The following is a 16921-nucleotide window of genomic DNA, read 5'->3' on the forward strand; positions in this document are numbered from 1 at the left end:
CAAATGAGCTGGACAACATCACATTCCTACCATCTGTCCCAGCCTGGATCTTCAAAGTTCTAGATCCCCTCTGTATATATGTAGCAGTGCTGTTGGACATGTTTCCTAAGGAGTAGGTCGAGTACTCATCCACACTGTACAAATTACAAAATTAAGATAAACCGCTGTTACATAAATCAGTTTTTATAATAAATCATTTGACATTTTGGAGTTCATTCTATGAGGGACAGCCAACATTTCTTAATAGATAAGAAGTAGATTGAATAGACATGCTTTCAGTAAATAATTATGAAGACCAGTATTTCATCTTATCTAGGTAGGACAACCAGCATCTAAGAACCATTAGAAACAATCTTTAATGGTGACATAAATATTGCAAACCTTCTAGGAATTATCCATCTCCAGGAAGATGATTCAAAAGGTGCTTCTGATTCCTAAGGTGTCTCCTGGAATAACATCACAAGATGAACTGAGAATGTTATTTCTAGCATGCGGTTGAGAATTTCCTGAGTGTGACTCCTCTCCATGATATAACCGGAACATTTTTTTAATACGGAATAAACAGTAACTAAAAATATTTAAACTCAGACGTACAAGACAAATTTTCTGAAAATGCTTTGGATCACAAATGTAAATGCAAGCAAAGAAAAAGAGTTTGACAGAAAATGTTGTAGCAGCACTAATTTTTTAATAAAATGTATATTTTATACAAAAAAAGACCAAAAAGTGCTAGTTTTGAATACTTTACAAAAAGTTGATTTTTTTATCAATACAAAGGCCCACATAGTGCGATCATTGTTGGCAAATAGAATTACAAATAGAGACCTAAATACACCATAATTATTACAGTAATAATATTAATAATAAAAAAATAACTACAAGTACCACCAAAGTCATTTGCCTCAGCAAAGTAAAACTGCTGTCTATTTATCAGCTGTTTCAAATGAAGGTCACAGACAATATAAACAGAGAGGAAAAAGTCCACAAGGAAAGTCTCAGTTCTACAACTTCCTTCTATCATTTTTGCATCAGTTGCTTTTTCCTTAAGAATACATGTACTGAAACATTTCTTAAGCGAAAACTAACCATCTAAATTAAGCTTGCAAACAACCTTGTTTTGTATAGGCAGCAATTCAGGGCAGAATTATTTGAAGCAGAAACTTGCTTTTTTGGTGTATTAAATATAAAGCAGTTTGGAAACAATCCATGGCCTGTTTTACTCATACATTGGTCTTAAGTGTACACCAGGGCTGCCATCAGAAATCACAGTATATGTGCTAAATAATTATAAGGGCACCTGTGCCCCTGCAAGCAGTAGGCTGGCCACACTGGCTCCCAATGCAAGCAGCCATGTTGTATAGAGCGTATGCTCATAATGAGTGAGTCTCCTAGCTTGCTCATTATGCCCATGTGCGTGACATAGGAGCTTACATCAAAGGCTTTCTCATAATGATCAAACCAGGAGACTCACTCATTATGAGCATACGTGTGTCAAACATGGCCACCCACACCAAAAAACTCCTTTCCAGTTTCTGGCATACACCTCTGGTGGGGGAAACAATTTTTTAGTAAAAAGTGACCTTTATGGGGGCCCTGCAGTGCTGCACTTACTTGATTTGCTAGCCCCCCCTGCTTTCAGTGAGCTACAGACTTGGGAAGGGAGGGCAGGAGCTACGGTACCTGTATGTTCATTCCCCTACACAGGTTTGTCACTGAAGTTTATGTTTGGAATTGGATGGGAGAAGATTGAACTTCCATTCCAGCCCATCCAATCCCCATACAGCTTTATCGGAACTTGAACTTTGACAGATGAGAAGTACGGAAAGCTGTTAGGGAAAAGAAGATGCAGGCACCCCAAGCTTCCACCCTCCTTTCTGAAGTCTGCAGCTCTGTGACAGAAGGGGGCCGAGCAAATCAAGTTAGTGCAGCACGGCCAAGTCCCCCTAAGACCCAACCCTCCCCCCCGGGGTCACTGACCCCCAGTGGTAGCCCTGAGACTAATTATGATGTTATTAGCAATAAAGTGCTGATTAGACATTTTTTTAACAGAAGAATTTTCCCTGCTGTGGCTAAGCCCCCTGTAATGATTCTGTATGACTGGCCTCTGTTTTTACAATACATGTGAAACCCCTGTATCTATTTGCTCCATACAGGATATAGGTAGCATGTGTTTATCATAGCCCCCAACTACATCTAAAAATAGGGTTGCCACCTGTCTGGTCTTGACCTGGACAGGTTTTCGGAAGGGCTGTCCAGGTCAAAACCTCCTGTCCGGTTTCCCAAATTGGGAAAACTGGGCAGGACTCACTAAGATTAACGCAGTGATCTTCCAATAACTGTGTCATAGCCAAACTCACGTGACATCACTGCCACACCTCTTCCCTGCTCTGTGACATCACCACCCACCCCCTGCCCAGAGAAAAAAGCCGGCAGAGGTAGCAACCCTGGCTTAAAATAATATTCTTTTTTCCAATCATGTGGTGTTGGAAGTGGTATAATGGTTTAGCAGTACTAATACAAGTGTTCAGGAGGTTTCATCATTTCAGGCCATGGATGTGAGCACCAGCTGATATAACATACATCTTACATAGAAGTGAGCACCTACAGATAAAACATACTTTATTCTAAGCATTTGGAACTCGGTTACCGATGGATAGTAATACCAACTCAAGCTATTTTCATGACAACTCACCCATACAGAGCCATAGCAGCCTAACAGATTGAAACAAACTAAGAAAATCCAATGAAATATAGGAAATCCAAAAATCTGACTGCTTATTGCATAAAAATGGCATGAACTTGGCAATATTGATCTAAATCATTATAGATTATTCAGATGATTCGGCCCCTTACCCATTATAATATTGTTACACTATACTGCCCTATATGTTTACACTTTCATACCCATTTTTCTGGTGAGACAAATACCATATACAGTTACAGGTCATATACATATGCAGTAAGCCCGTTATGCATGAACTGTATTTTTGATGCATATTCAGATTATGAATTAGTGACCAATTTAGTTTATGTATTTTAATCTTAAACATTTAAGAAACTGTTGCTTAGACAGGGAACTCTAGACTGGTTCATTACATGCCTGATCAAGGGGTGCTAGGCTGCTTCACTGCTGGACTAGTTTGTATCATATAACTTATCCATGTCCCATGGTATCTTCCAACAAATCATTCCAGCATGATAGAATTCCAAACTTGTGGACTGTGTTTCACAACTTATTTTGCAGATCCAAGCTAATTAAGCATTATCATTCTACATGTTCTTTACATGTTTCTTAAGTGAATAAACTCCGTTGGTTTGCCACCAAGGCCGTTTGACTCTCTCTCCTTTTTGTTCTCTTTTTCCTCTGCCTGATTTTCCAGCACAGGGCACTTGAGCATACCAAAAGAAGTCCAGAAGACAGAAGGACCAGCCCAAATACAGAGATAATGGATCCATGAGAATTAAAACTGTAAGCCACAGCAGTGACGACCACCCCTGCTATTAGTATAACCACTCCAAATGGTATGGTGCAGCGGTAACATGAGAGCTCTGCTCCTCCTGTTGCTGCTGTCAATTGGGTTTCATTCACCCTTGGAACTGTAATCACAAAGTCATTATTTGTCTTCTCCATCAGGATAGGTTCCGAACCTTTTGGAGCTCCCACAACCTCTTTAATAGGCTGCTCCATTATCTAGATTCAAGAAGGCCGTCAATGGACTCTTATGCTACTTCTGCATTGGGTCCAGATTGTTTTAAGCTGTGTAGAGAATCATACAAATACATCAGATAAAAGTTAATTTGTATAAAGGACTGAGAAATGTTTTAAAAAATGCTTGTCTTCAAAAATGTTCATTTAACAAAGAATTCTTGTTTACATGGGTCAAACCAAAATGCAAAATACATTACTGTACAGTAGACTGAGTTTCTAGCATGTGCTTATTCATTTATCTTACTGTCAATGGCAGTGCTGCTCCATGCAGCAGGTGCACAGGGATCTCGTAACATTGTCATAAGTAAAGAATAGGTTTCACATGATAATAAAATAAGCTTCTCAACTCTTGTACTCCACTCTTGTTAGCCTGAGTGGTGTGATTTTACATACACACACATATATATATATCTTTGTTTATTAATTTCACTGAATTTTTTAATATAATCAGAATACAAAACATTTTTTTATATTGTAAGGAAAAAACTGGGTTGTAAAGGGAAACATGCCTGGAGATTTAATTTTATGCATGTTTGTACTTATACCTGTATATTTTGTGTCCTAGGGTAAAGCTGAGCCCATAGGCGACCAAAAGCACCCATAATGCAGATGGACATTACCCTGGTGTTTGCTATTCTGTGGCTCATGTTTTCCCCTAATCTGCTACATTTTGCACTGCTGTGCCCTTTTTTCCTCTTTTTGCGGCTCCCTGTGAAATGCGCATTGTGCATAAAAAATCGCCAATGGCTCACGAATAAGGTTGAGGTTTGCGTGAGCATGACCACTGCGCGTGTTTGTTGTGCACAAATATAGCGCCAATCTTCACTTTACAGATATCAATTTGCAATTAGAGATATCTGTTGAGCAAATACTTTTGATACCACCAAAATTGTGGCTCAATTCAGACACAGAGTGTACATATTAATATTTGTAATTTGTGATTAGGCCATGATTTGCAATTATGTTAAATATAAACACGGGCAGGGTGAATATGTTTACTCTGCAGTAAGTTTTTAAGATGCCTTTTTTGTTCAACCCAACTTCCATTGAGCCCCAGTCAATGCAGAATAAACACTTATCTAATTATGGAAAACAGCTTGTATGGCTAAAGTCATACTGCAGTCTTGTAACCAACATGGTGACAATTGCTGCATCTGAAGAAGGTATAAAGAGTAGAATGCCACCATAAAAGACTCAACTACAACAACATTTGTCAACAAAACTATTGTCTCATCAAGTCAAACAGTTGTCATTCCTGACATTTGTAGACAAGACCAAGGCATTTGGTGACCAGTGTTATCTTAATTTTAACCATAAGTACTTAGTAGTAATAAGGATACTTGTCACTGAATAGCATTAAGATCAAAATGTGGTACAGGTATAGGACCTTTTATCCAGAATGCTCGGGACCAAAGGTATTCCGGATAAGGGGTCTTTCCGTAATTTGATTTCCATACCTTAAGTCTACTAAAGAATCAATAAAACATTAATTAAACCCTATGGGATTGTTTTACATCCAATAAGAATTATTTATACCTTAGTTGGGATCAATTACGAGGTACTGTTTTATTACTACAGAGAAAAGGGAATTCAGTTTTAAAATTCTGAATTATTTGATTAAAATGGAGACTATGGGAGATGGGTTTTCCATAATTCAGAGTTTTCTGGATAACGTGTTTCCGAATAAGGGATCCCATACCTGTATAATAATCATGTTTTTAGATATACGAATCCTATCTATATATCGAATGAGGAGTATTGCAAAGACAAATGGCTGGGATTCGGTTAGAAATTAGAAATAAGGTTTGAAAAAGAACCACACTTGGGATTTGCACAGCAAAAAATCGAACAAATCATTTTTGTTGTGCAAATCGAATCCTGAGAGCGCTGTCCTTTTTTGCCGTCTATTGTGTTTTCAAGTGAATCTGCAAGGTTGTACAGTCTGTAAATCTGAGCATAGGCTTAATTGATACAATTTGTGTTAAACTTGCATTACTTCAGTTGTTGTGCACTGAAGTTCCTGGTATCCATAGCCTGGTAATAACCATGGGTAAGTATTTATAAAAACTAGGATTTTGAGATAGATACGATATGGTAGTCCATAGACCCGGGTGCTACCAATTAAGCATTAAAAATAAAAATCTAGTGAATATTGGTGCACACTGGGAATCATTTAAAACATAACTTTTATTATAATAAATACATTACACGACAGGCCAACGTTTCGGTCTGTATCTGAGACCTTTATCAAGACCATAGTCACTTTAAAACCAATTTAAAAACAAGACAGACACACCCCCCAGAGACAGGGTTCCACCCAATCCTGTGACTGAAACAGACACCAAAGAGACAGAAACATCTTTAAGGTATGGTGCTCCACATTATGGAATGACTCCTTATCTGCAGAAACAGGTCTGTACTATGGTGAAAAGAATCTGATTTGACTTTTAAATAAGAAGTTATTCCCAGATCACTGGGTTGAAACTAACAATGAGCAGCATAAGAAAGGCAGCTAGTTAATAAAATACGTGTGTATTTAATGCACACACTGTATTAAGCTTATGAGTCTCCTTTCAGGTATTTGCAGGTCACAGGAACAATTAAACATAATAATATCACAGCCTTACTGTCAAAGCTAAAATTGCTCCCAGTGCCATTAACCAAGCACACTGGTTTCCAGAACAAGAATTTCCTGGAACCATCTGTGGTGGGTCTGATCGAGTGGGAAATGTAAAGCCTGCAATCTTGTTAATGCTGGCAGCATTTGGGGCCAGCTTGTAACATTCCTTTAATGCGAACCCTTTGTAGCTTGATTGCTCAATGTTTCTGGAACTGTAAAATGTGGTTACCCTGTTGCTGAACGAAACAGCAAAATCTGTTTCTAGGAAAAATATATATTCCGAGTTTTATTTTATTGCACTGATTCATACTATTGATTCTATATATAAAAGTTTAAAATACTACATCAGTGCTGTCCAACTTCTGCGGTGCCGAGGGCCGGAATTTCTCTCGCATACATGGTGGAGGGTCGCTAATGGAAGCCAGTTTTGGCCACTCCCCCATTTTAAACCACACCCATTTTATCACAATGGTCGCTGCAGGGATATCAACCATCATTCATATGTTAAAGAATTATATTATGTCATATTAAGACATACCCTTAAATCCATATGCCTCCCCTGTGGATAGCACAGCAACCCCCAGAATATAATTACACACCTTAGGGACCATTTAATGGCTATTTCCAACTGCTAACAATCTCCCAGAACAAACCCCTGCCAGGTTCACCTCCCACAGGCAGTACAGGGTAGGCAGAGTATGGCACACACAGGCAGCACTCTGCCTGTCCTATGCTGGCTTTGTGCCATACTCTTCCTGCCCTATGCTGCCTATGTGCCATACTCTGCCTACCCTATGCTGCCTATACACAGGCAGCATAGGCCAGGCAGTACATACAATGTCTGAGGTGTGAAGAGGTGAACAATGTGGGTGATTACAGCCTGAGCCTGAGGTGTGAACACTGCAGGGGTTGAACAAAGGTGTGAACAACACAGGGGATTACATATTTAAACAATACAGAGGGATTACAGTCTGAATCTGAGGTGAGAACCATGCAGGGGGGCAGTTAATCTCAGTACTGATACCATTTAAAGCTAACACAAAGGTAAGCCATCAAAGCAGCCAGACAGGTGGGGGGCCACACAGAGGGGGGTCGAGGGCCGCATGCGGCCCGCGGGCTGCCAGTTGGACAGCACTGTACTACATTAATTTGGTTACATAGTTAATTTTGGTTAAGAAAGACAAAAGTCCACCATGTTCAAACAAAAGGAGCACTCCCTACAAACAATCAACTGCCCCAGGTGCTGGCCAGAAGTTTATAAATGAAGAACAGAGTGCCGCACACACAGGGACTTTAAAAAAGAACAAAAAATCTTTATTAATCCAATGTTTCGAACACTAAGGGGCTGATTTACTAACCCACGAATCCGACCCGAATTGGAAAAGTTCCGACTTGAAAACGAATATTTTGCGACTTTTTCGTATGTTTTGCGATTTTTTCGGATTCTGTACGAATTTTTCGGATCCAATACGATTTTTGCGTAAAAACGCGAGTTTTTCGTATCCATTACGAAAGTTGTGTAAAAAGTTGCGCATTTTGCGTAGCGTTAAAACTTACGCGAAAAGTTGCGCAACTTTTCGCGTAAGTTTTAACGCTACGCAAAATGCGCAACTTTTTACGCAACTTTCGTAATGGATAGGAAAACTCGCGTTTTAACGCAAAAATCGTATTGGATCCGAAAAATTCGTAAAGAATCCGAAAAAATCGCAAAACATACGAAAAAAATCGCAAAGTACCGATCATTACGAAAAAAACGCAATCGGACTCCATTCGACCCGTTCGTGGGTAAGTAAATCAGCCCCTAAGGGGCTGATTTACTAAGACACGATTTCGAATCCGAATTGGAAAAATTCCGATTGGAAACGAACATTTTGCGACTTTTTTGTATTTTTTGCGATTTTTTTCGGCGTCTTTACGATTTTTGCGTAAAAACGCGAGTTTTTCGTAGCCATTACGAAAGTTGCGCAAAGTCGCGATTTTTTCGTAGCGTTAACACTTGCGCGCAAAGTCGTGCCTTTTTCGTAGCGTTAAAACTTAAAAGACGCGACGTTTCGCGCAAGTTTTAACGCTACGAAAAAATCGCGACTTTGCGCAACTTTCGTAATGGCTACGAAAAACTCGCGTTTTTACGCAAAAATCGTAAAGACGCCGAAAAAATACGAAAAAATCGCAAAATTACCGATCATTACGAAAAAAACGCAATCGGACGCATTCGGCCCATTCGTGGGTTAGTAAATGTGCCCCTAAATGTGTTTTTCTTCAGGGACAGGTTTGTGTGTTCAAAACGTTGGATTAAGGTCAGTACTGACCTTATCTATACACTCACATATATAAAATATATATAACAATATCTATACTAAACTAACTGTAGATGTTAAGATCTCAATAGCTTTGGATAGTATGCTTTTTCAAGAAATCATCCAGGCCATTATTGGAATCTGCCATCACAACATCACTAGGAAGGGCATTCCCCAACCTCACTGCCCTCACCGTGAAGAACCACCTGCACTGTTTCTGTTCTTCTAATCTAAATGAGTGTACAGGTATGGGACCCGTTATCCAGAATTCTCGGGACCTGGGGTTTTCCAGATAAGGGGTCTTTCCGTAATTTTGATCTCCTACCTTAAGTCTACTAAAAAAAATATTTAAACAGTATTTACACCCAATAGGATTGTTCTGCCTCCAATAAGGATTAATTATATCTTAGTTGGGATCAAGTACAGGTACTGTTTTATTATTACAGAGAAAAGGGAATCATTTAACCATTAAATAAACCCAATAGGGCTGTTCTGCCCCCAATAAGGGGTAATTATATCTTAGTTGGGATCAAGTACAAGGTACTTTTTTATTACAGAGAAAAAGGAAATCATTTTTAAAAATTAGAATTATTTGCCTATAATGGAGTCTATGGGATAATGGGTTTCCGGATAAGGGGTCCGATACCTGTACTTGTAAGGAGTAATCATTTAAATGTTAACCACCACCACCACATAAAACCACACTAATCATAACACAGTCTTTTGCCTTGTATCAGTCTTGTGGTATATTGAGGGAGTACTGTACACTAGAAGCCAACTGTGTATCAACACACTTATCATTTTTTTCCCATGTACGGTTTTCCCACTCAGCAGATAAAATTGAAAATAAAATCATTTTTGTCTTGCTTGGCTGGACCATGTTGAATGCTTTATACTGCTGTTTTACTCAGCACCCCTACTTCTTGCTAAATCCTTTTGTTGATTGAATGCCCATATAGACTTTAGTTACACATTGTGCATCAGCTTTAGTCACTCAGTAGCCTTTAAGTAAATGTGTTGTTTGCTCAATACAATATCCTTAAATGACTGTGGTATTAAACTTAGCAAAGTTCCGGCTGAAACTGTGATTTGCAAGCAAGCATGAAATTCTGAACCTACCGTGAAAATGTGTAATCCATCATAGGAGAATTTCCTGGTGTTTTTAGGAGTGTTTGTGTGACAGTCCAGCTTGAGCCTTGTGCTAGAGATGTATAGACAGGATTGCCTGCTTGTCCCTCCGAATCCGACGCTAAGTTACAGACGACACATGGTTAGTGTGGTGGTTTCCTCTGGAAAGAGAAAGGCACAGGAATCAGATCGGGTAAAGAGGCGTTTGTTTGCAATTAGTGATGGGCTGTACTTTGCAGAACAGAGTAAGCATCCTGGGAAATGTGACCCTTACACCTCTGGGAATGTTCTGGAGTTCAGTTTTTTGGCAAGTACCACTTGTTCACTGTTAATTGGTGGGATAGTCTGGTTAGGCGCATTTAAAGAACCAGTAACAGAAAAATATAAACCTATCCATGTCCTCAATTAAAACAAGATAAACAATAAAATCCTAACATTCTGTATCACTTAAGAGTTTATTTCTTCTTAAGTTTTTAATTTTGCCCACTAGTTTTGTTGACTTTGCCTAATTGCCTTGTCGGCCACAAAATGCCTGAAAATGTCTTTGCATTGCAAATTTCAATTGTGTATTCACAATTACATTTAAGATGGGTCCTTTTTAAACACACACATATCTTTCATGTGTTTATGCCATCCATTAAAGGTACAGGTGTGGGATCCCTTATCCGGAAACCCGTAATCCAGAAAGCTCCGAATTACGGAATGCCCGTCTCCTATAGACTTCATTTTAATCAAATAATTCAGAATTTTAAAACTGATTTCCTTTTTCTCTGTAGCGATAAAACAGTATCAGCTAAGATATAAATAAACCTTATTGGATGCAAAACAATCCCATAGGGTTTAATTAATGTTTTATTGATTCTATAGTTGACTTAAGGTATGGAGATCCAAATTAAGGAAAGACCCTTATCCGGAATACCCTTGGTCCCGAGCATTCTGGATAACCATTCCTATACCTGTATATGCATCCAAAAATACTCTTGTGCTAAGCACCATTGTGTTCATTCTGCCTGTTGCCAAGGCCACACTGAACATGGCGGTATTTACAGGGTTAAAATGCTGTTCTCACTTAACTCAACTAAAAATGTTGGTGCTGGAAAAAATGCTGCATTGTAGAGGCTGCCCAATTCACTGCATTCATAAATGACCCTTGCAGAAGTTTCAGGTTACCCCCAGGCATGCAGTATGGCAGATCCCTCTCCTTTGTTAATCTATATAAAGCTTTCCTCACTGACCAGCCTATTTATGACAACAGTTGGAATACAGATGCTCTTGCATAATACTCAAAATGCCTTTTGCAAACAATTAGCTAGCACCCCATCTAACATTTTATGCAGGAGGCAGTTTCCTGCTTTTTCTCTTCGGAGTCTATTCACATATACATCATAAATCTTTTTTATGTCCGCAAAACCACTATAAAGCATTCCACTCTTGTACTAAGGAAGACATTCGTCTAATACAAGTCTTCAAGTTATCTGTATGACATTATTCATGCCATAAATACAAAGATTTGGATTTTGTGTAAAAGCCCAGTTAAAGGATAATTGCCATGTGTGCTGGCTCAGGAATTGGTTAAAGTTTATACTGCAGTAAAGATTGTTAGAAAACCTGCTAGTTCAATTACTGTCTCTAGATTACCTATTTTTAAATAACACCTTATTAAATCAAATAGCAAGGTCAGCAATCCATCGGTCCTTATAAGATAGACTAGTTTTTATACTTTGAAATAGTGTTATGCAGTGACAAATCCCATTTGAATTTAGATTCGTACTATTTTCACTATTGTAGCACTGGACTAATAAAACCAGTTTTTATATGATATATTACATCCAGGGTCGGACTGGGCCCAAACCCGATCCCCGCAGTGTGCTCCCCCGAGCCTACGTTCTCCCCCCAAGACACGGTGAAGGTAAGTTTAATTTACATGCGCTCAGGGGAGGGAGTCAGACAGGAGGTGGGGCTCCGGTGGGGGGCCCCTGAGACAGAGAGCCCTGCATCCCCCAGTCTAACCCTAATTACATCATATTATATCACTCTTTCCAGGTTCAACTGTCATCAACTTAATTTATGCAATCTGAGCATTTGTTAGGACAGTTCAAGCCACATGACAATTCCCATAAACACAGTAGCATCCACAGTGATAATAAATCAGATAAAGTATGTATGAATATCCTCTGGAGAAACAACATAAATTGGAAATAAAGAGCAGGATTCAAATCCATGAGAAAACGTTTCATGATAAACATCAAAGCTTATTGGCGACATTCAATTTGAGAAGAAAAGGCATTTCTCCTTGTTCAGGTCCAGTTTTCTCCCCATAGAATTTCAGCTCCAGAATGAAGCACAAACACCTGTTGTTCTCTTATTTATTTTATTATATTACACAGTGGCAGCAATGCTTTACAGAGAACTGACATTAGTCCCTGTCCCAGTGGAGCTTGCAATCTAAGGTCACATTTACTCACACTGCAATTTTATCAGGAGTGTTGGTAGAAACCAACTCAGACATGGGCACAACATACAAACTTCTTGCAGACAGTGCTCAGGCCAGAATCAAAATCAGGACCCCATCACTTCAAGACAGCAGGGCTACTCACTGAGCCACCATGCAGTCTATGTATACAACCGTGCTTGCTTTCACTAGGGGGAGGCTTTATCTCCCTCCTACCCCTAACTTGCACACCATTAGGCTGTATGGAGGGGGCTGCCTTGTGCCAACCAGTGTGAGGTGCAGAGGATAGCTATGTCCTGGAACTGGCTGGCATGTATTTGTTGCTGCTAGTGCTTTAATAGTTGTGTTTCAGCTATAGTATATGATAAGGTCTCAAGGTATTGCAAAATGATTAATTGTAACAATTGTATTAAATGATGGTAGAACCTAAATTCAGAATTATTTGCAATACCATTAACATTCTCTTCATACTTTTTAGTTGGGTAATCATTAATTATATTGTACAATAAAATCAAACAGTGTTGTAATACATCTGTGGCAGCAGCTGAATAACTTAGCTCTTGCACCACAGAGGAAAATGGGGTTGTGAGCTATACTATGATGCACTCAAAGGATGCTGTTAATGTGCACTCGATGGAAAACCATTAGCCACCAAGCAATAAAACTCCTGAATCAGTATACATACACATATAAATAGCAGACAAATTTAACATTTAAATGTTTTTAGTAGATTTAAGGGATAGAGATCCAAATTACAGAAAGACCCCCTTATCTGAAAAACCCCTAAGCATTGTGTTATTAAGTCCCGTATCTTTAATTTAAAAGCTTCTGCAATCAATTCATGCTGAATGTCAGTTCCTTTTCTCACTTTCTAATTTGCTATGCTCTACTGTAATGTCTCTTACTAGGCAGTTTTTACAGCCATACAGATCATACAGATATTGGTATGTTCCTCTAAAACAATCCTGTAAGGCCAATTTAACATTTAAATGTTTTTAGTAGACTTAAGGGATGGAGATCCAAATTACAGAAAGACCCCCTTATCTGGAAAACCCCTAAGCATTGTGTATAACAAGTCCCGTACCTTTAATTTAAAAAGCTTCTGCAATCAACTCATGCTGAATGTCAGTTCCTTTTCTCACTCTCTAATTTGCTATGCTCTACTGTGATGTCTCTTACTAGCCAGTTTTTACAGCCATACCGATCATACAGGTATTGGTATGTTCCTCTAAAGAGCCAATGAAATCAGAGCCATTAGTATAACTGAAGCAAGGTTGGGAAACTATACCATGAGAGTTCATTTCTATTTGATGTCTACCATATGTGCAGACACAAGACCCAAGAGAGGAAATTACCTCACAGAGCACGCAGCACAATAAATAATATGGTAATCATTATAAAGCAGCAATAGCACAGAGTTAATGGCCAGCAGTAGCAATATAACAATATAGTGAAATATAGGTATCAATCTCTGCATATATTTTATATATATTAGGACTTATTTACTATGAAGGAGCAAGGTGCAAAGGAAAAAGAAGTTTTATATTTTACATGGTCATTTTTTTATGAAGAGCAGAGTGTTTCATCTCATTCTGTATCAGCCTTGCCTGTGTTCTGCAACACTACATACAGAGGGGTGCCCTGCACTTACTGCCTAGCACTTCAGTTCTCTGGGATTGGCGTAAGGGTGCAGTTGTGCCTGTAGCAGTCATAAATAAGCCATATAGGTAAACATTTCAAAGCTGAGTTACTAAATGAGTAGATTCTCAGACAGAGGCTGGTGTAATACAACTTCATTATCTTAATTAGCTGCTGTATTTAATACAACAGAGGGAGGAATAAGCCACCTGTCCTGATAGGGAATATTAGTGTAATACATTCTTTCTAATTGGCTGCTAGGTTTACACCCTTATAAGCTTGACCTCTGATACCGCTCAATTAATACAGGCCACTTATTATTTTGTATTTATTTAGAATTGCTGCGCACTAGTAATGATACAAGTAGGTGCAGGCAGCTCAGGGCAAAATGTATTCTGGTCATTTTTTAAATAATAGAAAATATACAGATCTGATGCAATTTCAAAGTAAAATCTCTCATTGACCCCCAGTATAATATTTTAGAAATTTAAGCTGAAGTCAATATTAGCGATTAGTGGAAATACAGATTATATTTTATTATTTGGAGCCCATATAATTTTTACAAGATTGTGTGTAATCATTTACTGAAAGATATGCCTGTTGTAAGATTGTGTTGGTAACAGGTTTGATGTGGTGTGTTTCTAGTTACAGGAAACAGTGTGGTATTTATTAGGCTATAGACGTCAACTTGTTAAGTTAAGGTATGATAACTTTTAATAGATCAACCTTTCTGTCGCACAGGGTATTCTCGTCTCTTCATCAGATGTGCGAAGAGGGCTGCTGCAGTCTGCAAGGCTTAAAGGGGCAGTGACTCTGGAATCAGATTTTTCTCACAAAACCTCCTATTGTAACTCCCTTTATTTACTCTAAGCAAGCTATATTTTATGTAGCATAACTTTTTCTAGCAGCAATGTGCCCGCCTTTAGAATATAGAACTATAAGAGCGATTTCCAATGCTGAGAGATTCACAAACATTTATTTCTCTCTCTCTCTCTCTCTCTCTCTCTCTCTCTCTCTCTCGCTCTCTACATATGTACATTAAATATACAAAGAAAAAGAAGAAAACTGTTACTTAATGGTACAGACATCCAGAATGGTACAGTATCCAGAATGCTTGGGACCTGGGATTTGCTGGATAAGTGACTTTTCCATAATTCAGATCACAATACCCTAAGTTAACTAAAAAACATTGAAACGTGAAATAAGCTCAATAGGATTGTTGTGTCACCAATATGAATTCATGCACCTTTGTTACCATCAAGTACAAGGTGCCATTTGATTATCACAGAGATAAAGGAAATAATTTTGAAAACAAATTGAATTATTTTCTTAATATGGACTCTATGGGAGCTGGCCTTATTTTGGACATATTTTGGAACTTTCTGCATAACTGATTTCAAGCCAAGGGATCCTATACCTGTATGTTTTCAATTAAAGCTATTCCAGTTTAAAAAAAAATACCAGTAATACATCAAATATATAACTTGGCTGAATATTGGATTCTCTACTATAAATTCAGCCAAATCAAATCCAAACCCGAATTTGCATTTTCATGTATAAATCATATCATCACCTTCAGTTATCTAACTGTCCTGTGCTTTAAATGCACATGATGTGGATTTGTTTCGGCTATGGACCTACAGTTTCAGCCAGATCCGAATCCTGCAAAAAGTGCTGAGATTTGCCCCGGATCCAGGTACTGGTGCATCACAAATAAATGCTTAAACCCACCCAAGCACCATGATCAAAAGCCATGTTATCAGCTGGCATCAACGTAAAATGCTTTAAAAAAACACATAGCGAGTTATTTTGTAGGGATTATTCTAACAACCACAACAATCATTATTACTGCAGAAAGTAACAAAAATTACAGCGGATGATAACAGCGAGTCAGTTCATCTAGATACTAGACGGAACACTTCTTACATCTAAATCAGAACCTTATACTCTAGAATTTTCTGTTAAGCCAGTCATCCCAAGGGATGCGTAAATCCGTGAAGAATGTGCCCTTATACCTCGCACAATTAGAAACATCTTACTATTAAATTGGGATATACAACTCAAGAAAATTCTAAATCTACTCAACATTAAAGCTCCACACAGAAACGAAAAGTCAGAAAATGAATTGGAGAATATAAAAATAAATATAATGTATGTATAATTTCTGAATATTTCGGATGCGCTTTAATTTAAGTTTCATACCAAACACACAACCTATACAAATATCTATCTATTGCTTTTCTATTGCCAGGGCTAATTAATTTGTATAAAAGAAATAACTCCCTAAGCAGAAGAGGAAACTTACATGCAAATGACATTGCAGAAAATGATACAGTAACAAGGCGAATTTATGCACATCCAGACCCTGTGTTTTGCTGGTTCATAGGTCAGAGGCAGTCAGAGAACAGAGGAGCTCCTTACCTTTCCATGGCCAGACTGCAACTGAACTGAGCCAGCCACATGTACAGAAAGAATATGTGAGGGGATGCAAATAACAATGCAAGGGAGCGTCAGCTAATTGCCAGCTGCTTGTACAGGAGAAAACCACTTAGGGATGTGGGTAAAATTCTCAGCTTTCAAAGGCACACATTGTATGTTCACCAGCAAATGCTTGCTTGGGTTCTTTCTACATACAGTGCCTAGAGATCACTGTAAAGAAGTTGTATTCTAGATCCCTAGAAATATCCCCCGTTATGTTCCTAGTACAATACAGCTAAATTAAAATGTAAAAGAGTTTTTAAATTTTAAATAGTACGGATCCAAACATAGGTTAATAAAAGCTGCTAACTGGATGCCTTCTGGCCAAATTGGCAGTTTTCTGGCCCATGTAAGGGGCTTTTATGAGGGGCCAGCTCGATTGACACCTAAAAATTATTTAGATATCTTTCTGGGCAGGTTAGAAAATCCTGTTGGATGAGGGCCACTTGAGTATATTGAATCCTCTCGTGTTTCCATAGGCTCTTAGTATGATCTGATTGTTGGCCCACCTGCCAAATAATTTGATCACCTCGATTTGGCCCAGACGTTGGGTAGCCTAATCAGTAAAAGGTTTGGAGACTTTGCCTAGCGATATGCTC

The 16921-nt window shown here is 38.5% G+C and overlaps 1 protein-coding gene across 2 annotated transcripts; it reads right to left on the minus strand.

The window, feature by feature from the left end:
* Positions 1-666: 666 nt before the first annotated feature.
* tmem100 (transmembrane protein 100) lies at positions 667-16333 on the minus strand. 2 transcript variants are annotated; one of them, XM_018089332.2, is made up of 3 exons: positions 16266-16333; positions 9746-9915; positions 667-3757 (listed from the first exon to the last, which is right to left on the minus strand). In XM_018089332.2, the coding sequence occupies exon 3, from the start codon at positions 3686-3688 to the stop codon at positions 3293-3295; it is 396 nt and encodes a 131-aa protein (XP_017944821.1). In that variant the 5' UTR covers positions 3689-3757; positions 9746-9915; positions 16266-16333; the 3' UTR covers positions 667-3292. The 2 variants fall into 2 exon arrangements, with proteins under 2 accessions (XP_017944821.1, XP_031750474.1); XM_031894614.1 differs by lacking the exon at positions 16266-16333 and adding an exon at positions 16150-16252.
* Between the last annotated feature and the right edge of the window lie 588 nt (positions 16334-16921).

The sequence above is a fragment of the Xenopus tropicalis genome, chromosome 10, assembly GCF_000004195.4.
Source record: "Xenopus tropicalis strain Nigerian chromosome 10, UCB_Xtro_10.0, whole genome shotgun sequence".
Lineage (NCBI taxonomy): Eukaryota > Metazoa > Chordata > Amphibia > Anura > Pipidae > Xenopus > Xenopus tropicalis.